Genomic DNA, 26,189 nt, shown 5'->3' with positions numbered 1-26,189 from the left:
GAACTCAAGGGGATGCTGTCTGCATCCTATGAGTGAGGCTGCAAGCAGAGAAACTGGCACACAAGTAGGCACTCAGTAGCTGTTGCTTCCCTTTCCCTTTTCTACTTTCTCCTCTTTTCAAAATGGCAACTGACCCATACTACTGACCCAAACTCTGACTTCATTCTTTCCTCTTCTTTTCATTTTCCTCTTTTTCCTTCCAGCTGAAACTCCCCCCACCAAACACACACACACCACCATCATCACTCTCACCACAATAGACACCTTCATTCAAACTTGTCTCTCACTCACCATCTAGTTCAGGGGCTTTAACATTTCTGTTTTGTTTCTCTTTGTTTGTTTGTATTTAGAAGTGGCATCCTCTTGCAAACAAAAATCTTCTCTAGATCCCTAACATATGAAAGACGGAATCAGAAAGACGGACTCAGAACTGCTCCTGGCAGCCCCTGAAACACCTCTGTGGGATTCCCTAGGGCTCAGTGGATCACACATTAAAAACTATTGGGCTCTTTGCTCCTTCCAGGTCTTCAGAACATCAGAGTTGGCAGGCCCCTCAGAGGCCATCCACTGACCCACTGCCTAAATTTCTGGATGGGAAACATGCCTAGAGATTCAGAGAGCTTTTGGCTCCCAGGGTTGGAAAGAACCCTGAAGGTCACGTAGGCCCCCAGGCTGACTGACAGGTGGTGGGCCCCAGAGGAGAGACCAGGGGAACCAGCCTCCTGCTCCCATCTCTAGGCTTCGGGAGTACAGCCTGCCTCTCACCATGCCTAGGAAGCAGTATCCCCTAATCAAGTGTCAAGAGCTTGTTGACAAGGTGGACTCAAAGCCTAACACAGCCACTTGATAGCTGTGTGGCCTCAGGCAAATCACTCCCTCTCTCTGCAGCTCCATCTTCCCTCTGTCAAATAGGCTCATGATGCCTATCTCACAGAAGCTTTATGTAACTTTACCTGTATGTGCCTTTACCTCCGCAAAACACTCATAGGCCACACCCGGCTTTCAGACTTTCCAGGAGCCACACAGACAATGGTGGTGGGAAGGAAGATAGGTACTTCACACATTTTTCCTTTTTCCAGGCAGGTGTGAAATTCACTCCCCTCCACAGAACCTTAATTCCTATTTATGAAAAGCCTCTGGCCTCTCACAAATCCCCTAGGCTTTTCCTAGCAAACAGGCAGCTTCCCAGTCTTGGCGGTACTAAGGCTCACCCCTCCTTGCCTCAGGGCCCTCCTTTTGTTCCACTTCCCCTCTCAAGCACACAGCCTGAAGGGCTGCCCAGCTGGCCTTTTCTGAGAGAAAGTTTGGCGACCAGCATCTGAATGGAACCCATTAGTACCTGTTTGCAGCACTAATGTGAACTCCCACCCTGAGGCCTTAGAAACACTAAAGCTACAGAGTGTACCTCAGAACTGACTCCACCTGGAACCAACCAGGTCAGTGGCCAAGACTCTTTCATTTTATTTCCAGTTTTCCACAACCCCCTCTCCTTCTAATGAGCTGCCTAGGCAACAGGCTACGCATTTAGTTAGCAATTGCACTTAACAGCCACAAATTGCCACTTTGGATGGTGCGACAGCACATTTGGTTTAATAAGTGTGCTACCACTATGGTTTTCACATTTCCCTAGGCTGGAAACCACTCTGATAGGATAAAAGGCCCTTCAGACCACCTAGGTCACTCATTGGTGCTGACCTCCTCCCGGGAACAAAACAGAAGAGGGCTGCTACCTAGGAGGAGGCTCCTTGAGGGTACAGTCATGGTTGTTGTTTTCAAACTGAGAATCATTAGCAAAAGAGTCGTATAAGAAACAAAAATAGTGACAGGACCATGTAAGAGACCCTGAAGGACTCCTGGGAATGGTGCTGTGCGAGGTCCAGAAAGGGCTGCCACAGCAGTGTGTGACGTGTGATGTGTGTGGGTGTGTGTTTGTGAACATGTGAGTGTGCATGTGTGTCCTTTACCGAACAGCTTTCTTGAAAAACAAAAAAAGATCCTGCCAGTTACATTGTTATAAAACAGCTGGAGGGGCACCCTAAAAGAAGTCCAAGCTGAGGCTCCTTTCAATTGTCACTCACGTATGTCTTGACAAAGTCAAGGATTCTGTAGTTTTGATGCTAGTTAAGAATGGATGCCATTTACCCAGATGTTCAAGCCAAAAATCTGGAGGTCATCCTGGACTCTTTGATTCTCCTTACTCCCCATCTCCAATCCAGCAGAAAATCTTGTCTGCTTTACTCCAAAACAGATCCTAAATCCATCTATTTCTTCCCCCTCCACTGCCATCCGTGTGGCTCCAGTCACCATCAGCTATCCTCTGAACCAGGCCTCCTTCCAGGCCTCCCTACTTCCACCCTTGCTGCCTCACAGTCCGTTCTTTACACAGAAGTCAGGGGGGATCTTTTAAAAACGTTAAGTCAGATCCTATATCTCTTTTTCCTGCCATGGCAATTATGGAAGCATATGTTCAAGATGGACGCTCCACCAGCCTGGATCACTGAGTGACTAAGAAGAACACATCCCTCCCATCAATCCACATTGAACAGTTCCAAAGAGTGAGAATTTGATACTGGTGGTCACTGGAGCATAACTTAGCCTATCCTGACCGATGCATTGAATTCACATGTATTTTGGGAGCAGGCATTATGGCTTCAGCTAAGTCCTAAAGAAGTGTGAGATCCCAAAGGATTATGTTAAGCACTGTTCTAGAAGGAAAAGGGAGCTGGCTGAGTGAGGTACAATGTTCAGAGGGTGCAATTAACAAACCTAGTTATGTACACCCTGGAGGGGCATGGTATTGATGAAAGAAGTCAAGCAAGTAGGCTGCTCAGCAGTCAGGAAATCTGTACCGAAACAAGGATAGAGGACAGGCCTTTAGTCCTGGAGGAGAACTGGAATACAAAGAAGAGTGAGTGGGCAGAATTTAGCAGAAGTCAATATGGTGGGAGTGGTAGGGAAAGGGGAAGGAATGGAAGGGAAGAGAAAACAACCTAGAGGCAGCATGGGTCTCCAAGGATCGCTCTTGGAGGTGTCTGATATCAGATCAAATTGGCAGCAAGAAGCCCCAGGGACCAATGCAGAGCGCTGTTGTCACAAGTTCCCCAGCTCCTGGGTCTGCTGAAGCTAATGCAATATTTCCTGCCTTCATCAGGATTTTGGCTCAGTGGCTGGAATGGTTCACCAAGCTGGCCAAAATGAACCCGCCTGGGGATAGCTGGGGGAAGCAGAGGCAGTAGAAATGAGGAGGGGCTTGCACGTCATATTAACAGCTGACAGTTGAGTGCTTATCTTGTGCCAGGTACTGTGGCAACGATATTACATGCTTTCCCTATAATCCTTACACAAACCCCATAAAGTTACTGCAATTTTATGTCCACTTAGAGACACTGAGCAACTTGCCTAAGATCATACAGCTAGTAAATGTCAGAACCTGATTTGAAACTAGGATATCTCCTCCCCAACCTGTGCCTTTAACCACTTTATTTTCTCTTTTTCCTACTTCTTGAATTTGTGTATTTGTTTTCCTTTCTCCTAATTTTTCATTTCACCCCATTTCCTGCCACCTGTTCAATTCCTTCTCCTCACAGTCCTCTACTTGAACATGAAAAAAAAAAAAATTAAGTGCACCTTGACATGTCATCTATTATTAATCTTTCTGTCATCCGTCTTCTGGCTCAATGTCTCAGCATTTCAGCTTTCCATACATTGACCACTGACAAGTGACCCTTGCCTCTAACAGTAGAGAAGCAGGAAGGCTTTCGGACAGGGCGACCCTCACTGGGAAAAGAGGCAGTGCAGCTCTCTGTGCACAAACAACAAATCCAGGTTTACGACTCAGGTACTTGGAAGATCTAAACACTACTGGAGGGGCTTGGTAGCAATGCTGCAGATATGAATTCTGTAAAAAGGAGGCCAATGCTTCCCTGGGAGCATAGGTTTGGAGGGCTGGGAAACACTTGGTGTCTGTGGGAGAAGTCCGAGTACTGATCTTCACTTATTATTGGAAACTATTTGGGATGGGCCTTTCTAGAGAGTCAGCTCTGGTGTCATGGAAAAGAAAAAGCACAAGGGTTGTTCTTAGAATAACAGGATTCTGGTCTGGCTTTGCCACTTATTGGCAGGCCAGCACTGGGCAAACCATGATAACCTCTCTGGTACTCAGTTTCCTCATCTGCAAAATGAAGACAAGAGTCTTATACTTTTCTCATGAGGATGATTTGGAGTGAGGATCAAATAACTTAATAACATCCAGAAAGCATCTCAAACTCAGTAACAATGATTCCTCCAAAGCCACCCATGCTCATGTACTCTTTATTTTGGTGAAGACCACCCCTGCCAACACCATCACATAGGCCTCAAGAACCAAGGACTGACACTGAAACCTCCTTCATTTCTCTTGCATCTGTGAATCTGTCCACCTCCTCTGCAGGGTTGCCATCGCCAACTTCATCTAGCCCTCCCTCATCTCTCTCTCGGACTACGGTAATATCCTCTTAACTGGCACTGATCTTGCACACCCCTCTCCAGTCCGTTCTCAGCACAGCAGCCAGAATGAGCATTTTGAAATCAAAATCAGATCATGTTACTTCTCTGCTTCGGTGGCCCACAAGACCCTGTAGAATTGGTCCCCCTCAGGCAGCTCGCCCTCATCTCATGCTGCTCTTTCTCTTGTGCTTGTAGGTCATGAAATTCATCTCTTTGCAGTTCCTTAAAAGCATTCCTCCTTTCTCGCCTTTGAGAATGATGTTCTTGCTGCCTGGAATACTCTTCCCATACATCTCCTCCAACTCAGGCACCTTCCTAATTATTGATTTCTCCGGGAAGGATTTTCTTGGTCCCCCATGACTAAGTCAATCATTTCTATCATTCATTTTAAATTTATTTTGGTGATTATTTGACTAACGTCTGCTTCTCCCACTAAATGCTTAGCTCCCTGAAGGCAAGGGCCATGGCTAATTGTTCACAGCACCTGGCACAGTGTCTGGCACATGGTAGGTGCTCAATCAATATTTGTCAAAAGAAAAAATGAATGTGGATATCCTTGATAAACAGTAAACAGCTGGGCAAAAATAAGGCAGTGCTGCAGAAATGAAGAAACTGATCCTATAAATCATGTGGAAATTCAAGGGTCCCAGAATATCCAAAACAATCTTGAAAATAAAAAACTAAGTTGGAGGACTAACACGTCCCAATTTCAAAACTTACTACAAAGTAATCAAAAGTAATTGAAGCAATCAAAGTTTTCAAAACTGTATGCTAGTGGCATAAGGATACACATATAGATCAAAGTAACAGAATTGAGAGTCCGGAAATAAACCCATTCATCTACAGTCAATTGATTTTTCACAAGGATACCAATGCCATTTACTGAAGGAAGGAACAGTCTCTTTACCAAAAGGCGCTAAGACAAGTGGATATCCAAGAACATGCAAAGAATGAAGTTGGACCATTACTTCACACCATATACAAAAATTAACTCAAAATGGGTCAAAAACCAAAATATAAGAGCTAAAACTATAAAACTCCTAAAAGTAAACATGTACATTTGCATGTCCTTAGATTATACAATGGCCTCTTACATATGATGGCAAAAGGACAAGCAACCAAAGAAAAAATAGGTAACTTGGGCATATCAAATTGAAAAAACTTCTGTGCATCAAAGGACACTGTTAAAAAACTGAAAAGGCAACTCACAGAATGAGAGGAAATATTTATAAGTCATATACCTGACCAGGGATTAATATACAGAATACATAAAGAACTATAATTCCACAACAAAATAATAAACAACCCAATTCAAAAATGGGCAAAAGACTCGAATAGACATTTATCTAAAAAAACATACAAATGGCCACTAGGCACATGAAAAGATGTTTAGTCCACAATGAGATACCACTCCATACTCCCTAGGATGGCTATAATAAAAATTCAGATAATAACAAATATTGTTGAGGATGCAGAAAAATTGGAACCCTTGTACATTGCTGATGGGAATATCAAATGGTGCAGTCTCTGTAGAAAAGAGGCTGGCAGTTCCTCAAAAGTTAAATGTAGAGTTACTATATGACCCAGCAATTCCATTCCTTAGGTACACACCCAAGAAAAATGAAAGCATATGTTTACACAAAAACTTGAACACACATGTTCATAGGAGCATTACTCATAATAGCCAAAGAATAGAAACAAGCCAAAGAAACATGCTCTTCAATGTGTGAGTGGATAAACAAACTGTGGTCTATCCATACAATGGAATATTACTCAGCCATAAAAATAATGAAGTACTGATACATGCTATAGCACAAATGAACCTTGAAAACAACATGCTAAGTGAAAGAAGCCAGACACAAAATACTACATATTATATGACTCCATTAATACGAAATTTCCAAAATGGTCAAATCCATAGAGACACAAAGTGTATTAGTGGTTACTAGGGACTGGTGGGAAGATGAGGAATTGGACCAGTAAGGGGAATGGCATTTCCTTTTAGGGTAATGAAAATGTTCTAAAATTGATTGTGGTGATGGTTGCACAACTCCACCAATATGCTAAAAGCCACTGAATTATACACTTTAAATGGGGGAATTATATGGTATGTGAATTATATCTCAATAAAGCTGTTAAAAAATAAGGTGTTAACATGAACAGTGAGTTCTAAAGGCTAAGAATGAGTCAGTCATACTAAGATTTGGGGAATAAGTGTTCCAGCCAAAAAGAACAGCTAGTGCAAGGATCCTGAGGCAGGAATGAGCTTGGTAAGGAACAGAAGTGAGGCCAGCACAGCTGAAGTGGACCTAGTGAAAGGGGTGGGAGGTGAAGTAAGAGAGATTGGCAGGGCAGACAGAATGTGGAATCAATTATGAATATGATGAGGTTCAAACCACATGGCCACCCCTAACTGCAAGGAGGCGAGGAAGTGCAGTCCTGCCATGTGCCTGGAAGGACAGCCAGAGTCTGGGTGTGGTGGCTCACGCCTATAATCCCAGCACTTTGGGAAGCTGAAGCAGGCAGATTGCTTGAGCCCAGGAGTTTGAGACCAGCCTGGGCAACATGACAAAACCCCATCTCTACAAAAAATACAAAAATTAGTCGGGTGTGGTGGCACACACCTGTAGTCCTCAGCTACTCGGGAGGCTGAGGCATGAGGATCACTTAAGCCTGGGAAAGTGAGGCTGCAGCGAGCCATAATCATGCCACTGCACTTCAGCCTGGGCAACAGAGCAAGACCCTGTCCCCCACCGCAAAAAAAAAAAAAAAAAGTAAAAGAAACAGAAACAGAAAGAGAGCCTGAGTTGCACTAATGAAAACCTTCCATGCACACTACAATCTTGAATAGAGTTTCAGGGCACTCAAGCTCCTCCTTAAAGCCAATTTCTTAGAGCAGGATTAAGATCCCATGCCGGGTCAGTTCTCCAGCTTTGGCTTTGCCTTAGGACAGGGATTCTTAACCAGTTACATTAAGTTCTTAACCAAGTGTTACATGAAGAGAGTTCAGGAGGCCCATGAACTTGTATGTGAAAAGAATTAACTGTTTATTTTCACTAACCTCTAATTGAAATGATGAATATAGGCAACAAACCACAGAAGTGTTAGCAGTACCTGTGCCTTTGTCAGTAATAGAAATCACAGATCATATGATAGTTGTTGAAGGTATCTTGAAATTTCACTCATTCAATATTTCGGTAATTATAGATCCACTGCTAAATCTTGCAATTTGAAATATGCTAAGAACCACATATATTACTATGTATCACAATTTAAAAAGTATTTTGATAACTGTCTTTCAGTACCATTGTTTTCCTTTGTAAGCCTAGGTATTTTATCTCATGCTTAAAAAACAATTAGGAAAACAACTGAGAACTTCGAAGTCTTAGGGGATAATTCACATCATGTTAGGTCCCTGCCCTGTCTTCCTCCCAGCTCGCCCTGTAAAATTGCCTCCACGGTAGGTCTGCCAAGTCTCATGTTTAAGACTTCATCTATGACAGTATGGGGAGTTAAGCAGAAGAAAACTTGGAATCAAGTTCTGAAGAAGACTTCTGGGTACTAGAGTAGATTTGTGTGCTACTCAATTATATCTCCAGGAAATGGCCCAGGCTCTCCTACGCATCATTGCATGGCAGAAATATTGGCCTGACAAAACCTTCCATAGATTGCTGCTAGCTTGCTGGGGCTAAGTCTTTCATTTCTCCAGGCCTTAGTTTCCCCATCTATGCTACGAAGGGTTTGGACTGGATGTCCAAACCACCTATGACTTCCCAAGTTTATGCTTCTGTACCATCTGCTTCCATGGGGTCCTAAAAAGAGGCCCAGTAGTACCGGGTGCCCCTCAACCTTGGCACCAAGTTTGAGGGGCCACCCCAGGCTTCTATACCATATGGTAGAGGGGAAACAGTGCTTTCCCCAACTCCAAAAATGCCATCCACAGCCTTACCTCCTTGCTTTTGCTCATGCAGCTCCCCTTGCCCAGGACACACTCCGTATGTCCATCAGGGGTCCAGTCCAAAGCCAAGCATCACAACAAAGCTGTCACTGGCCACTTCGAACTCCCGTGACATTAGGCACAAAGCATCTTTTATTGCAATCTTCTTATGCATATATCTGCTGTCCCCACCCACAGAGTCAACTCCTCTAGGTGAGACCCATATTTCCCCCTTTTCAGCATTTCCAGGGCCCAATTCAGTTCCTTTATCTTCAGGTATCAAGCCTAAGATAATGGCTGTGTACAGTTCTATACAATCCTGCAGTTGAGTAGGCACTAAAGAATCAATTCCCCCAGGGTCAAGTCCTGGCTTTGTGGCTTACTAGTTAGCTCATTTTTTGCAGTGACTACTAACTTAGTTAATGCCACAGTGACAACATCCCCATGCCTGGATTTCTTCATCTATAAAATTGGGAAAATAGTACCTGTTTCAAATAAAGCAAAAATTAAGAAGCAAATACAAGTAAAGTGCTAAACACTTAGAAGTATTACTTATAAATTTTGTGTGACAAATATTTAATGCCTGCCAGGCTTATAATCTTCATAACATGCCTATGAAGTAGGTACTATTATTATAATGATCCCTAATTTACAGAGAGAGAAGCTAATGCAAAGAGATGTCAGGCTACTTGTCCAGGGTCATAAAGAAAGCAAGTAGGGTCAGGCGCGGTGGCTCAAGCCTGTAATCCCAGCACTTTGGGAGGCCGAGACAGGAGGATCACGAGGTCAGGAGATCAAGACCATCCTGGCTAACATGGTGAAACCCTGTCTCTGCTAAAAAAAAATACAAAAACTAGCCAGGCGAGGTGGCAGGCGCCTGTAGTCCCAGCTACTCGGGAGGCTGAGGCAGGAGAATGGCGTAAACCCGGGAGGCGGAGCTTGCAGTGAGCTGAGATCCGGCCACTGCACTCCAGCCTGGGGGACAGAGCGAGACTCCGTCTCAAAAAAAAAAAAAAAAAAAAGAAAAAAAGAAAGCAAGTAGTAGGGCCAAGTGCGGTGGTTCAGGCCTGTAATCCCAGCGCTTTGGGAGGCAGAAGCGGGTGGATCACCTGAGATCAGGAGCTCAAGACTAGCCTGGCCAACATGGTGAAACTCTGTCTCTACTAAAAAAAATTACAAAAATTAGCCAGGCGTGGTGGTGGGTGTCTGTAATCCAGCTACTCAGGAGGCTGAGGCAGGAGAATCGTTTGAATCCAGCAGGCAGAGGTTGCAGTGAGCTGAGATTGCACTGCTGCACTCCCGTCTGGGTCACAGAGCAAGACTCAATCTCAAAAAAAGAAAAGAAAAAAAAAGAAAAAAGAAAGAAAACAAGTAGTAGAGCGAGGGATTCAAACCCAGGGAGGGTAGCCCCAAGGCCCAAGCACTTCACTGCTGTGCTAACTCTGCTACCTCTCAACAGCTATCCTTATTATCTGTCTTCTGCCAGTGTTAGACCAACTCTAGGTGCAAAGAAAATTAGGCCAAGTGGTAGGCTGCTTTCCTCTAGCTCGCTTTCTGCTGCTCCAGGTGCTTTTGATCTTCAAGGCACATTTTTGGTTCTTCTTCCCTCTGGCTGACTTTCACAGCCTGACTCCATTGAGTCCTTCCCTCTGATCCGGCCCTCATATGCACATTTGTGCTGCCAACCCTATGGTCAGCAAGCTGGTGAATGAGACGAAGGAAGAAGAGTCCATCTGCTCCTTGTGGACAAACTGCTTAGTGAGAGAAGGCTTGCTCACACATTTTTGGAATTTCATGAATTTCTGTCTCTCAAATGAAGCATTCCAGTACTGTCAAGAAGACAAATAATTTAACCTGGGTCTCCAAGAGTAGGTCCTCTGAGCCATTAATGTTCCCAGCCCACTCTCATTTGTAGAATTATAGACCGAGCTGCAATAAGTCTCGGAGACATCCCAGTCTCTCATTTTACAAAGGGAGGAATCAGGACCCAGGAAAGAGAAGGAACTCGCCAGAGACACAGCAGGTACTCAATAAACATTTTGTTGCAAGAATGAAGGACCGATGATTCATATGCTCAAGAGGTGAGGGGCACAGTCTGTGAAATGGGACCAAGCTATTCTTTATCTCAAGTGCTTCATGTAAACTCCACACCCTGAACTCAGTAGCACCATTTGAGGAGGCACATTTTAAAAGTACACGTATCTGGACATAACCACAGAGATTCTAATTTAATTATCCTCAGAGGTAAAGCCCAGACATCGGTGTATGTATATATATATATATATTCTCAAGGTGATTTCAATAAACAGCCAAGGTTGAAAACCACTGCTCTAAACCAATGGTTCTTGAGCTTGATTGCACGTTAAAACCCCTTAGGAGCAGGTTTAAAATTTGACTGTGTGCACACACACACACACATCAATGTTTTGTTCAAAGTGTACCCAGTGATTCTAAAATACAGTTAAGGTTGAAAACTAAAACCAATATCTATTACTTGACAGAGGGTAATTGAAAAGAAATAAATCATAGTTTATCTACCTAGTAAGTTCCATGAGGACAAATATTTTGGCCTGTCTTGTTCACTCCTGTATCTCCACCACCTAAAACAGCGCAAATTGTTTCTTGATTTTCACTTCCCACTTGCCACTGTGGGCAGGTCAGTTTTAATATCTCTGAGTCTATTTTTTTCATTTCTCAAATAGAAGCAATAACTCACAGGGCTGTCATGGGAATCACATGAGATAACAAATGTAAAAGAGCTTCATAAATTAGAAAGAAAGGCAAAAATGCTAGTTAATTTCACAGAGAAAATTCAATTTCCTGTTTTTTCTCCCTGTGCCCCCCTAGAAATTTTGACTCTTTTTAATCTCACCAGATAAGTTCCTGCTGAATCTCCTGCAATCTACTAGAAAGCCCTCCATCGAATCCTATCCCAACTCAGTGCATTGAACAAAATCGCCTCCCTGATGGTGGTAAAAACATATTTATTTTCTGCTCCTTGCTTTCAGTAAAATCTATTCCCCATTGATTGTGATGGAGAACATGGACGGGCATTCAGATTCTGGATGTTCAACTTAATCCATAACTCTAAATTGTTTACTTTTCTCTGAGCCTGTTTCCTTATCAAGAAAATTGAGATAATAATGGTAACTATTTCATGCAATCATTGTGAGGATAAAATGAGTTAATCATGTATATATTTTCAGGCACATAGAAAGCTCTTAAAGGTAACAATAAAAACATGGGTTTTTGTCCAAAGGTTTTTTAAATTAGAAAAGGAGGGTCATCTCAAGTATAAAAGTAAGATGAGGGTGATCTAGCTGTGACATCTGTCACTTTCTGCTATCTGGAGTTTATTTGGCTGGCCAAATAGAAGTGCAAAAACATGCCACTCCCTCTCTCTGTTAGTCACTCAGAAAATATGTATTGAGCACTTACTGCATACCAGGGCAGTGGGGGAACACAGACAGGAATAAAATACAACCCTCGAGGAGTCTAGTGGGAAATCTAAGCTCTTAAGACAAAAGGCCTCAGCCCAGACACCACTGTCAATTTGGCAGTGGTATAGCCTATTGCAGGCAAAGTATCCAGGAGTCAATAACCACCTCTTGGGTGTTACGAGGTTCACAGTGTTGGTAACGGCAAAAATTACCAAAAAAGCTAAGGGTAGGCATTAACTAATATAGCAGATTTATTAGATAATATGCAGAGGTTTAAAGAAATACAAAAACTCATCTCTTACTAGGCCAGTTAGTCATTCAACAAACATTCACAGTGTGCCTACTTCCAAACTAGATTTTGAAGAAAGAGGAATGAGTCAGCCACTATCCTTGCCCCTAAAAGATGGTAATACTTAACATTTGCGGGGGGTGATTTTTTGTTTACAAAGCCTTTTCCCATACAGGCTTTCATCTGATCCTCCTGACAAACAGAAAACAGAGACTCAGCACCAAAAATTACTCCATTAGCAAATACTGAATTGGGCTTACATTGGGCAAAATTAGCAAAGTAAGCCAAGTTGATAATCAGGGCTCTTTCTACTCTCAAAGGCCCGTCACTAGCCTACAACCACCTAATGTAACTCTGATTTCCCTTGAGCTAGAAGGAACTGTTTATACTCATCTAAATGTATTGGGATCACAAGGCCTCAATAGTTCTACCTTGTTTCCAAATCCTCACAACCTTTAAGATGGGCTTCAATTCTCCTAGGAAGAGACCTCTAACTTCCAGCTTCCAGTTTATCTAAGGCCAAGGGATGGCCAGGGTATTCTTTCAAGTTCTAAAGAAGAGGCTCATATTACTTTCAAGAGGTGGTAAAAGAAGGAAATAAACATAAATTCAAAAATGGTCAATACATACTGGCAGTCTCTGCCTCCTACCCACAGGGTAGGTTACCTGGAGGAACATAGTGAAAAAAGCATAGCAGGAACATAGTGAAGGGAGTCAGAGAGGGCCGTTAACAGGAAGGAATGCCTGAATAGAAGTCTGGGGGAATGAATAAGAGTTTTCAGGAAGACACGAGAGGAAAAGGCTATGAAAACCTTCCCTGCCTCGGTACTCTGTGTTTTTCACATTGGACCCTATGTGAAAGGGTCTGTAGCGAGGTCTGCAGCAAAGTTGTCTTCTTCCATACCATCTCCCAAACTAAATACTAAGACTGAAGAGCAAAAGGTAAGTCTTATCACTTTGGTATCACCAACACCTGGCAAAAAGCCTGGCAAAGTCATAGTACAATGAGTGGGGTAGGAATTACCCCTCAGAATCAGCTCTAACTCACCAGATCAAAGATAAACTGCTTTCCTTTATTAAAGAACAGGAAAATTAAAGGGGAGAAGTATCTCAGCTACACCCAAACTCACCATTTCAAAGCACATTTAAACAGAACACAGAAAAGTTTTAAAGCCATAGTGAAGTGTTAAATGATTTCCATGTTTTCCCATCTAGAACCCAGAAGCAATGAGCCACCACAATTAACCAGTAACTCTGGCTGTTCATTGTGGAAAGCAGACATTTAGCCCGGATCCCCAGACAGGAGCAGCACAGCCACGTCAAACAGCAGCCTGCAGCCCGGGCATCTGGAGGGTGGATGTTTCATCACCATAGAGAATAGCTCTGCCAGCAGGGACGCAGGAAGGGTGGAGCTGGCAGCAGATGGGGCAAGTTAAAGCCAGTGGGGGATTTAGAGGGGCTGTCCTATAAATTATCCAAGAACAGGGTATATCACTGACATATTTCTGTATACCTGGTGGCTGGTGGCACCTGGCACTACAGGACCACTCATACTGTTGTGCAAGTTGTACCCTGCAAAGGGGTCTCAAGTTGGAGACACAATTCAGCCACGCCCAGTGTCTTGTCTGACTGCACATGGAGGAAGAAGTACCTTTATTTAGTTACTATGCCCAGAAAGCGTGACTTTTTAAAATTGGTCCACCCAGAGGAGTAGCTTCTCCAAATTAATCCACCCAGGGAAAGCACCCTTTGCCAGCCCTCTACCTGGAGGGGACACCTGCTTTCCAAATTTCTACCAGCTCCCTCTGGCATCTTACGAGAGTGAAATAAATGTTTAACAGGACAAAGAGATCCTTCTCCTTCACTAGCTCTTCCCATTCCCTCATGACCCCATACCCTACTTGCATCAGGTAGTCTGGAAGCTACAGGCACAAAATATAAAACCTCTGTGCAAGCCAATAACATTTGTTTCCTAAATCTACCATTTTCATTAACTCAGAATTATGGGAAAAAAGATTTCATTGGGCTATTTCGCAACAGGGAGTAAACTTATGTAACTCTTTATTCCAAGAGGTAATACAGGCTGGAAATTGGAATACAGGGAGACTTTGCTATCCAAAATCCTCAAGAAATGAGTTCTCTTAATGGTTAAGTTTCCTGGGAGCTGGAATGTTCCCCACTTTTCAGTACTGAATCTTTTCTTCAGTTTTCAGCATTTCAAGTGGAACTCTTCCTGAACACGGCCTTCTCAGCCTTCTTAAACAGATTCCTCTGGAGATGCTGAAGCCTCTTTTTCTTCTTTTAAATAGAGTCAAGTTCTCCCTATGTTGCCCAGGCTGGCCTTGAACTCCTGGGCTCAAGGGATCCTCCTGCTTAGGCTCCCAAGTAGCTGGGACTACAGGTCTGTGCCACCTCTCCCAGCTACAGCCTATTCTTGATGTCTTATTTATCATCCTCGATGTACAGTATTGCTTGGGAGGCAAACTATAGGGGTTACCTTTAGCATCTCCCCTTTCTGATCACACTATGGAGGGATGCCAAAAGTGCCCCCCATAGTTCTCCCTTTCCCTTTGTCCCCCTTGCCCTAGTATTTCCCGGAGGGCTGCCGACAGGGTCACATAAGTGGACGTCTCAGGACCCCAAAATAGCCACAAGAGAGGTTCTGCACTGGAAATCCAAACATACAGCCACCTACCTACCCGGAGATCCCTTTGCCCCAGTCCTCTTCCTTTCTCTAGGTGAGTGTTGGCCTAGATCCATACTCTAAAACTATTTCTGTTGGGATCGTGAAGGGAAAAAAGATAAATACTCTTTCTTCTGCATTGCATTTGTTGAAGTATAAATGGGATCAAAAGTACTCAATACGTTTATACATTCTATTGTGCAAGTGGAATGAAGAACCCCTGTTATAGACGGTTAAAGCTGGGAGAGACCACTCCAAAGTGTCCTGACTTATGTGAACACACAATCCTTTACAATTATATTTGTGGATACAAATACAAAATACAAATGTGGATAATACATTTCACTCTTATGCCATATTATTAACACAATAATCTAGCTGCATGAAAGAGTGTGCCACATCAGAGAACATGGAAAAGCAGAGTCTGATCTAGACATTGATTTGGAGGCAACCATTCCGACTTCTATTTGGAATTTCTGGCACAGCCTGTTTCAGAACACTAAATATTACAAACTGGAAGTTTCCTTCCTCTTGCCTATACTCTGACGAACTTGTGCATAGTGGAGTTGTTACATTCTGTTGCAAAAAAAAATAAATTGAGATTGACCTGGTGTAGGGATCCAACCCAGTAACATCATAGGTGATATTAAGTGGCAGTGACGTAAGAAAACAAAAATGCTGTTCTTGTTTAAAATGTTAGTGGGTTCTGATGACATGTTATAACCAAAATATGTAAAATAAAAGATGTTTTACTCTACCTCACCATATATTTATCCTTTTTATTAATAAAATAAAATGGTTTCATGTTTCTAATTTCCCATATTTTCTCTCTCTTTTTTTTTTTTTTTTGAGATGGAGTTTTGCTCTTGTCGCCCAGGTTGGAGTGCAATGGTGCAATCTTGGCTCGCTGCAACCTCCAACTCCCGGGTTCAAGCGATTCTCCTGCCTCAGTCTCCCGAGTAGCTGGCATTACAGGCATGCCACACCACACCACGCCCAACCCCTATGTTCTCTTACAATGTTGAATAATATATTGGCCAGGCACTGTGGCTCACACCTGTAATCCCAGCACTTTGGGAGGCCAAGGTTGGAGGATCACGAGGTCAGGAGTTCAAGACCAGCCTGACCAACATGGTGAAACCCCGTCTCTACTAAAAATACAAAACTTAGCCAGGTGTGGTGGTGGGTGCCTGTAATCCCAGCTACTCAGGAAGGCTGAGGCAGGAGAATCACTTGAACCCGGGAGGCGGAGGTTGCAGTGGGCTGAGATCGCATCACTGCCCTCCAGCTGGGGGACAGAGCAAGACTTAGTCTCAAAAAAAACAAAAACAAAATATATATGTATACATAACCTAACCTTGTATTATTACTGCTTACAATTAATTCATCTGTGAGACCATTTTTTTGTCACTTACTTTAATCTAAGTCTACATCATAGTTCATGCTCATTATCCACAAATATAATTTGTAAAGGATTGCATGTTCAAATAAGTCGGGACACTGGTTCTCTCCCAGCTTTGACATCTAAAACGGGGGTTCTTCACCTAAGCTGCATGGTAGAATCACATGGGAACTTTTAAATAGTATTGTTTCCTGGGCCTCGTCCCCCAGAAATTCTGGATTTATTGGTATGGGGTGGAGCCACAGCATTAGTACTTTTTTTTTTTTTTTTTTTTTTAGCATTTAAGGTAAATTTTACCAACATGTTGTACTGATTACAGAGGACTTTATTTTAAGCATCACTATATCTTCGTCAATAATATCTATCGGTGTACATAATGATTTTGTATAATTATTAAGAATGTAGCAAAACATTAACAAATAAAAAAAAAACTCTCTAGGTGCTTTGAATTGGCAGCCAGAGTCTATATGAGTCTATGGCTGTAATTAAAAAATGAAAAATGCAATCAGACATGCAGTGTGAAGGATTCTACCCAGGGAGATGGCTGGATTGCCTGGTGGCCAGGGCATCTTGTAGACACTGCTGAGGTGTGCTTATGTCCTTGAGGCTGCCTGGCTGTGAGCTCAGGATTTCCTTCCTTCGTATACATGCTGGTTAGAGTTAGGCACGCTGGGCCCTCAGGCAAACTGCCCAGTACTTTACTGAAACACGCTTAGGTCCCATAAGTTCTGTGAGAAGGTGTTTCTTCACCCATAAACCAGGCTGGTTCTGTAAAACTAGTGAGCTCAACCAGGAGCCATGCAGACGTCCCAAGGGGAAGAAAACAGACAGCCAGCGAGACACTTGGACAAGAGCTCTGCCCAAAGGCAGGGGACGCTGCCTGGCTGTGCGGCTTGCATCCATCCTCTGCTGCTTCATTCAAGCCCCTCCTTGGCAGCCCAGCCTGGCAGGTTCTGTGGTCAGCCAGCACCACATATTCTCTGTGACAATAAACATGTCATAGCTGCCATGATTCTTGGTGGTGCCTCAGCTTCAGTTCCAAAGAATGTTTTCTCCCTTGGTTGGCGAGGCAGTGAACAGATGTCAGTGGGGGAGAATGAAGGGAGGAGTCAGAGGAAAGGAAAATCCTTGGGTTGGGAAAGATGAGCTGACAGCCTCAAAAGCTAGATGCGGCTCCTCCGTGGGCACACAAACATTCTTTACATATTCTGGAAAAGGGAAGAATGGCTGCAATTTGGAGCTGTCTAGGAACATTCTTATTATAACTTCATCTTGACAGTACCCCCATCCAGGGATTTCAACAGGCTTCATGGAATTTTACCTTCTTAGTATTTAGTGATGGTGTGCATGGTTGCAGCATAGGCACCAGGCATTTCATTAATACCTACATTATTTTGGATCCTCACAACAACCCTGTGAACTAGGTAGTGTTTAACCACATTTTACAGATGAGGAACTGTGGCTCAGAGACACTAGAGTCAGCTAGTAGGTGCTGGGCAAGTGGGACTTCACCTGGAAGCTGACGATTCCAAATCCAAAGATCCTTTTCCTTAACATGTCATCCATTGTCTTTTCTATTTACTAAAAGTAATAGATGTTGATTTGGGAAATTTTGACAAACACAGAATGGTAGAAGGAAAATAATACCACTTATCCCCATAATCCCATCACCCTGAGATAATCATTGTCAACATTTTGGCATAGGTTTCTCCAGTTTCCTCTTATGTGTATGTGTCCATGTGGGTGCTCTATTTTAGATGATATTGTACATAGTAAATTTTGTCTTTGGTTTTTACTTAGCATTATTTTGTGCATTTCCATGTAGCCTTATAATTCATTTAGAGCATAGCTTTTCATGGCTGTATATTAGTCTATCACATAGACCTAGGAAAATTTATATAACCACTCCCCTATTATTGAATGTTTAAGTTATTTTCCTTTTTCTGGCTAATGCAAATAACCAAAAAATGCAGTGGGTATTCCTTGCACATTCCGCCCCCCCCCACAATATCTGATTATTTCTTTAGCATAAAATCCTGGAAATAGAATTACTGAGTCAAAGGAGACACTCAGTGTATAACAACAAGGCCTGTCTTGCTGACAAGTCGGAGATACCACCTCCTGCAAGGGCAGAGATCTGCCCTCCCCTTCAGCCCCCAAGGACCAAGGATGTTAACGTAAGGAGACCTCAGTCACCTCTGGGCCTCCTAGTCTGGGGAAATAATTTGAGTTTGGTATTTTTCAGTTACTGGGGATCAGGCTATAAATTGTCAGGCAGCTAATTACACTGTTCTCAGAAGTAAAGGATTCCAGTCAAAATTAAAACAGCTGATAGATACATTTTTAAACCTCATCTCCTCGAGTCAATTTTCCAAAAAAAAAAAAAAAAAAATCTGATTTTCCCCTTGATGAATTACAGACGATTCTGAAGAATCCATGCTGTTCAAAAAGAAAAATAATAATAAAAGATACCATCAAGCCTCAAATGTTCCCACTCACAGAAAAGCAGGGGCATAAATAATACATTTAGCTTTGGAGTGCAACTGGATACACAGCCGGGGACACACAGGCAGGTAGACTCTTGCTTTCTCTCTCTTTCTCACTGTGGCTCGGAGCCCCTCCTGCTCTGTCTGGCCTTTTTAGAGCGGCCCAGGGCCTCGCCCTGCAAAGCATGAAGGAGCCGAGGTTGACTGGGTCTCATCTGCCCAAGGATAATGAAAACTTGAATGTAGATAAAGAAAATCCACAGTTAGTTAATATTACAACTTCATTTGAACCATGCATTTTAAACTTCTCAAGACCCTCATATCCAACTCCCTGACAAACAAACAGGATGTGAGGAACTCCCCACCCCACCTCCACCCTGGGGGCTCATTCTGAGTCAGGAGGTGCCTTGCTCCCTCTCCTCCTGAATCACTGGCAGTGAATTCCTCCCCCACACCAGCTCTCTCACATATCCAGGGCTTTGCACAGGCTACTTCCTGAACCAGGAATTCCCTCCCCCGCCCTCTTCAATCTTCAAAGGCCAGCTCCAGATCATCCTTCAGAACTCAGACATCACATCTTCCTGGAAGCTTTGCTCAGCCTCTGTCCTGAGTAAGGTGTGCCTCCTCTGCCTTGCCCCGGTAGCCTAGACCTTGTCTCCACAGTACTATGGCTCACTGCTCTCCCCACTGGACTGTGGGCCTGCATCCTAGTTCTACTCTGTATCCCCAGAAACCAGCACAGGGCAGGGCCCAGAGTCAGGTATTCAGTAAGTGTGCAATGGCTAGAAAGAAAGAAAGAAGGTATTCAATCTAACAGGTATTTATTAAGTGCCTATTAGGTGCCAAGCATTGTTTTGGGAGCTGGAGACACAAGAATAAAAACAGATAAAGACTCCTACCCTCAAGGAGTTTATATCTTATTGAGGAGCTTACATTTTAGAAAGAGAGGGAGGGAGGAAGGGAATGGAAGGCAGAAAAGGAGGGAGGGAGGGAGAGAGGGAGGGAGAAGGGCTGCCTAACTGCTCAAACCTCCCAAGTTAACTGACTGATACCTAGTGGTCTTGTGCATGACCTCATACAAAGCACTTTACTGCAAACCACTTGTATACGTAATAAACATACCTCCTGTTCGTGGCATTATTGAAGTAGTCTTGACTGTTAAGGTATTGCCATCCTGTGCACTCTAACTTGAAAACTTCAATGAGGGCTTATTTGAGTGAAATCATGGAATTCCACAGAGCAGGGAAGAGCTGATAGCTTGAACCAGGAAGGCCAGCGATTTCCAACTGAGAGTAGAGGATTCTAGAGGACCATAGAGTTATCACAAGAAGTCTGTAAGTTTGCAGATCAACCAAGCATTGTCTATGGACTGAATAAGCACCACTCTTCATATGCGTGAAGATAACATTATAATGTTTAAAACTGCAAATTCATTTAAAAGCATTGCTAAATTCACAGTAACACTAACAGAATGACAGATTGGTTTTTATTTTTGTTTTTACTATAGGGGATTCTAAAAGTCCAAATTCCATCTTTGGACCCCAAACCGAACTGAGCAGAAGAATCTTCTGGTATGTGATCTAGGGTCCTGGTTCTGGTTATCAGCTCTCTTCCACCTAAATAAGACTTGATACTCAGGACCACACGCTGATGTGGTGGGGAATGAGATGGCACCTACCTCTGCAGCTTGGGAGCTCCTCTAAGTGAGACATTGGGTCTTATTTACCTCTGGGTCTTTAGCACCCATCACAAAGGTCAGACAGGGCCCAGATGCAGTTGTGCCCACTTTTCAAGGCTAGAAAATAATGATCTAAGGAAAAGATGATTTGAGACCTTCAGAGAAGGAATAGAGCAGCAAAGCCAGTGAGCCTGTTAAGCTACTTGAGCACTGAAGGATAAGAAATCCATACCCGGTAAATGTGTATGCTAAATGCATTTTTGGCAATAATTTTACTTTCTCGTTCCCATTGGTTTTTAATAAAAGGTGCCTTCTGAAATGCCAACTAGCCTCTACAAGAATAACAGAAAATAATCCGGATGCAGGTGTGTGGCAAGTAGTGTCCACAAGTGGATTGAAAGCTACAAGGGAGAATAGGTATAAAGATGGCAGAGGGATCAGGAAGGATTGCGGCAGTGTCAGGGTCACTATCCAGCCACCCCTTCCCACCTGAAGATCCTTTTTCTGGAGCAATTTTCCATCCAAAGAACACTATGTTTTGCTTTAACAAGAGAGCCTGTTGCCTCACACCTATTCTCTATATGACATAAGTTTGACCTTCCTTTCTCCTCTCCAGCTTCAGCTCACCCCCGGCCACAACTACAGAACCACAGGGTGCCCTCAGTTACTAAAGGTAACAGGAGTTATTTCTCATCCTGGACAAGTTCCAACTAGAGAAAATGCCAAGACAGTGACTCTCGAAGAACAACTGACTTTGAACTTAGCATCACTGCAGAGGAGAGAGCACTAGTCTGATTGTCAGAAGGCATGGCTTCTAGGTGGAGGCCTCCTGTCACGGACCTCCGGTGTGACCCAGCTGGTACCACATTCCCATATCAGCAGATTAAATACATGATTAGGCCACCAACAGCAGGGGCACAAAAAACACAGAGGAAGAGAGAAAGAATCTAGTAAGATATTTTAATTTCAACATCCATGTGAGTTTTGAGTCATTTAAAAAGAGTAACATTTTTATTTACAGGTTTAGTATTGCTTTCACTTGGAATTACATATGGGGAGGCACTAAAATTTTTTCAGCACTCATGACTACTGAAGGTCTTGATCCAGCTGGGTGCCTTTGGACAGGTACCTTCCCCTTTCTGGGTCTGGAATGTCAAGTGTTATGACACATATGGTGGTTAATGACTGAATTGTTGGTACCACACCAGAGAGGTACAGGAACAGATGATGCAAATGTACCACTCTCCTCCTTAAACCTAATCAGTTTCATCAAGGTCAAGGTTGAGCCCAAGAGCCATAAGTTGAATATTCTCCTATTACTCTACTATTCCAACATCCTGACACTTTTATCACTTTAGCTGTTCATGTGTCTAAAAAAAGAGAGGATTAAATTTCTTTTTTCTAAAGTGGAAGAAATTCTAGTGGACATTTTGGTATCCAAATTTCCAGGGAAGATGCTTTCAACACATGGAACTACCATGAAGCGGACCAGGAATTTCATGGTATTTAAAAAGAAAATGGTAAGTGGGGTGGAGTGGGAAGAGAAAAGAAAATGGGTTTGCTTCCCCCTCCGTACTCTGTCAACACTCTGTCCCAAGAGCCTCTGGGGATGAAAGGTAGGACAGAGACAAAGTAAGCCCTGGCTGAGTGCCTGTTCCAAGTCCCCAAATTCCTGCCACCCTCCCCACTCCACCTGACTCAAGAGGCCATCTCTTCTCCTCATTAGCAAGGACGGTCAGACTCAGGGTCCACAACACCTCGTCTAATGGCAAACTCGTTGCAGTCTGGAGGTGCTTTTTTTCATTTTTCATCTCCGTATAGATTTACAACAGTCTATCCTCACACTGGAATTATGATTTAAACACAAATAAACCAGCTGTCCTTTCTGATTTGGAGCCAGAGTTGCCATAAAGTTGGAAAATCAAGAGGTAGGAATTTTACATAAAGATGAAGAGGGAGTTTCCACCATGGACCCAACTGGCTGTATTCAAGCCAAAATAATCGTAAGAAGCAACAGAACATCTTTCCCACAGCAAGTTCATGAGCTAGTGTAACATGATAGTTCTCCAGTGTTGTTAAACATACCTAGAATTATCTAGCCCTTCAGTGACTTCCTTGATGACAAAGAAGATATTATATCCCTAGGCGGATGGCCTGATTGCTTTTGTAATTACCATCTAAGCACCTACAAACATTATATAGATCTCCAAGGGAGGAGTTGGAAAGCTTAGATTGACTCAGCATATGGTGGCAGGCATGGAGCTATTTCCCAATGGCTTTGACTATACCATTTTTCAGATGGAGAACCCAGCATACAGACCACAGATGCAATAAAACAGGACACATTCAAAACCAGATGTGGGGAAAACCTCAACTTATAGGCAGGGCCATGCCTAGGGTGTGGCAACTGCCACAGATCCACAACCACAGGGGCCTTCTGCAGTCCTGTGGTCTACCCTCTCCTCCTTCCATCCCCATCCCCCACACCATACCAGTTACAAGAGCTTTTAGGGCAGTCTCAAAGGGGTTCAAGTTACCAAAGAACGGCCTTTAGTGGAGTGGGGTGGATGTTGCCAGGCAATGAGCCTAGCCCAGTCCACCCCTGTAACCTTGAAGATGGTGGGGGCATGACCCATGATTGTGATTGTGTAGAGAAGCACCTTGAACTTCTTCAGCATCCACTTTCTCCTCCTCCATCTCGATCCTCCTCTCTTGATCCTCCCCCTGCTGCTTCTAGGGGCCTCAGCCCAGCCTGCAGGCTATGGGCCAGTCTGACTTGCCACTACTCAGTCAGTGGCAGCCAAGTTGTCACTGCAGGGAGGCTATATGCTGCTGGCCTGTCAGCTGTCATTCACTCTGGCCATGTTGCTTTCCAACCTTCCTCCCACCTTCCCAGGTTTCTCCTGCCCCATGGTCAAAATAAATAGCTAGAGGAAGAATCTAAGGGAAGTCCAGACAGATGGAGGATATGCAGGGTAAAATGCTGACCCCCAGCAAAATGGTCAGTAAGGGAATGGGAGTCCTAGGAGGAAAACGCATAGGGAAGAAAAAAGGGCAAGACACGATAATGTTCATTTATTTACTTATTTACGGTCAAAATCTAATATTCAGCTTGCTGAACACCCTGTTGAAGCTTATGCCTGAGCAACAAGGGAGTGGCCAGATGGTGCACTGATTATGCTCCCCAACTCTTTTTGCATTTGGCACTTATGTTCAGATCATTGCTGAGAAGGCCTAATTTCAGTGCTACCCAATCACAGCTCCTGAAGAGAAAAGTGTGCACTGAGAACTTCAAGGGGAGTCTAGGGTAGGGCATTAGACCAGAAAATGGAAAATCAGACCTTTTCACCAACTTACAGAAGGTAGTTGTGTTCCATTTATGCAGCAGTCCCTTGGGTGCCTCTGAGCCGTGGGACACGTACATTCTCAAAGGCAAGAGGCCACACCAGGGATGAGAGATGGCCACTCTTTCCATTCTTGAAAACTGCCAAGAAGCCAAACCAATGGTAATTTAACTTAACAATTGTTTCTCCCCATTGCAAGCTATCCATTGCATAAAGCCATCTCTTTCTAACCTAGCAGATCACTGGAGAGGGTTAGGTCCCAAAAGTGACTTGGTGAAGCCCTGCTTTCCCTCCCACAGAAAGGGCTTGCTAATTCAGTGGACAGGAAGGTAGAGTTGAAAAAACTGTCCTTAACTTACCCTACTGAACTCAGTAGGTGGCTCTCTGCAAACTGTAGGGATTTTGAAAACTAATCCTCAAGCTGACTTATCAAATTTCCCCTAGACTAATCCTGTAATCAGTGGGACCCCAGCAAAAAACTGAGCCCCTGCCATGCAGAGGTTCCTGGTCCAACGTCTACATACCATCTGGCAGTCATCTGTGGCTTCCACCTTTCTTTTCTAATAGGATCCAGTTCATTTATCTCCACCAGAGGCCTCTGCCATCCACCTCAGAGGTCAGAGACCTTTATGAAGAGAGGTGCCAGGGCCTGACTCCAGTACTTCTGGAAGGGGTGGGGATGGGGTGGGGTGTGTAATGAAGAGGGGCTGACCCAGGCATTTCTTTCCCAAGTTAGCTGGAGGCTTGCACTCAGAAATCAGCCAGTAGTCATCTTCTGCCTCCATCGGAAACTTTCTGGCCACACTGCTACTTCTCTCCCAGCTTTCTGGAGGAACCGATTGGCCCTGGTACCTGGCATGCCCCAACTGTAGTCAGCATTTTCAGCCTACTCAGTCCCCTTGCTTTCAGCAGAAGCTCTCTCTCAGAGCAGAAGCCCACACTCTCAGGGGCACTGCATTTCCACAGACAGAGGATTCCCCATGTAAAGTGTTGGGATCCAAAACAATAAAGGACAAGGGCTCGTGTAGCCCCCTACCCTCTCACATGTCCCGCGTGCTCAGTGAGGGCACTACTGGGACCCGGTGTTTCTCAGGCATGGCTGATTCCTAAAGTGAATGCACTTCAGGAAACTGATAATAACGTCTTTAAATGATTCTCTCCAGCAAATAGCAGCCGGACCCTAGCGGTAGGGGATAGGGGGTCAGCGAAACCCCAGACATTCTCCCCTCCCCCTCTCCCGGCCACTCCCCAGCACAGCTGCCCAAAACGTGCGGAGAGAAGCAGGCGGTAGGGCGCTCAGACACTCCTGTGAGTGCGAGCCGCGTCCACGCTCCAGCGGGAAGTTGCACAGGTTTAAAGCCAGTAGGCACCACCGCCGGCTCCTGCCGCCGCGTAGGTGGCGGTCGGCTCTGGCGCGCTTTCTGAAGTGGCCGAGCTCCTAGACAGGAGCAAAGAAGCCAGCGGCTCGGCTATTTGGCTCCCGACGCAGCGACGATGAGGGGGGCGCCGAGGACTTGGGGCTATGTGGGCGGGTGGGGGGAGTATCGTCCAGGCCGTCCTGGACCCAGCGGGTTCCCCCCCACCCAAATCCCCAGGAGGCGGCCAGCAACCCCAGGGCCGGGAGTCTCAAAGGCACGGGGCCACTCCGGACGGCGCGACCGGGTGAAGAGCAGGAAGTTCCAGCGGTAGGGCGGCGGTGGGGCGGAGGCGGGGCGGAGGCGGGGGTCGGGGAAATGGGATCCCCTCACTCCCCGAATGGAGGGGAGGGGAGGGGAGGGGCGGAGAGAGGCGAGGAGAGGGTGGGCACAGCGCTAAGCGCCCAGAGGCGGGGTAGACGCGGGGCCGCGAGCCACCGGGGCGCCGTTTTTACCTAGCTCTTCCTCGTCCTCCTCCGGGCCAAGCAGGCGGCAGGGAAGGCGGCGGCGGAGGCGCACGGTGCGCCGGTACAGGCTGTCTGTGCGGCGCCCCAGGGCCAGCAGGTGCCCCTCGAGGTCCTCGAGCAGAGCCAACGAGTGGCCACAGAGGTCGGCGAGCTGCCGGAGCAGGCTGAGCGCGGCCAGGTGGCTCACGTCACTTAGCTCCGCCAGTTGCTGCGGCGGGTTGCGCGGGCACAGGCGCTGGGGTACCACCGTGCGCCTGTAGAACGGCATCCCGGCCGCGGGCGCGGGCGCAGGGGACCAGCTTGGCGGCGCGGCTGACTCACCCCGAACGGCGCCCCTGGCCCGACCGCCCCTGAGCGGCGGCCCCAGCTCCGGGTGTAGCAGGCCCCGGGGCGCGGGCCGGAGAGCGTGCGGGCCCCAAAGACGACGGGTGGGTAGGCTGACTGACGGGCTCCTCGCCTAGAGCGCCGGCTCCCCCGGGGCTGCACACTCGCCGGAGCCACCAGTCCCTCTGACTCTGCTTCGCCGGGCTCCTCCTCCTCCTCCCCCTCCTCCCCTCTTTTCT

General features: G+C 45.1%; 1 protein-coding gene across 1 annotated transcript in view; it reads right to left on the bottom strand.

Annotated features, from left to right (window-relative positions):
- The window catches only part of NHSL2 (NHS-like 2), a 235,370-nt gene extending 209,476 nt beyond the window's left edge, over positions 1–25,894 (bottom strand). The window contains exon 1 of the mRNA XM_011958882.1: positions 25,615–25,894. Within this exon, the coding sequence (XP_011814272.1) occupies positions 25,615–25,894 (280 nt within the window). The remainder of the gene's footprint in view (positions 1–25,614) is intronic.
- Between the last annotated feature and the right edge of the window lie 295 nt (positions 25,895–26,189).

Source organism: Colobus angolensis, unplaced genomic scaffold (genome assembly GCF_000951035.1).
Source record: "Colobus angolensis palliatus isolate OR3802 unplaced genomic scaffold, Cang.pa_1.0 Scaffold479, whole genome shotgun sequence".
Classification (NCBI taxonomy): domain Eukaryota; kingdom Metazoa; phylum Chordata; class Mammalia; order Primates; family Cercopithecidae; genus Colobus; species Colobus angolensis.
Note: the sequence above shows the minus strand (reverse complement) of the source record. Positions and strands in the feature narration are given on the sequence as shown.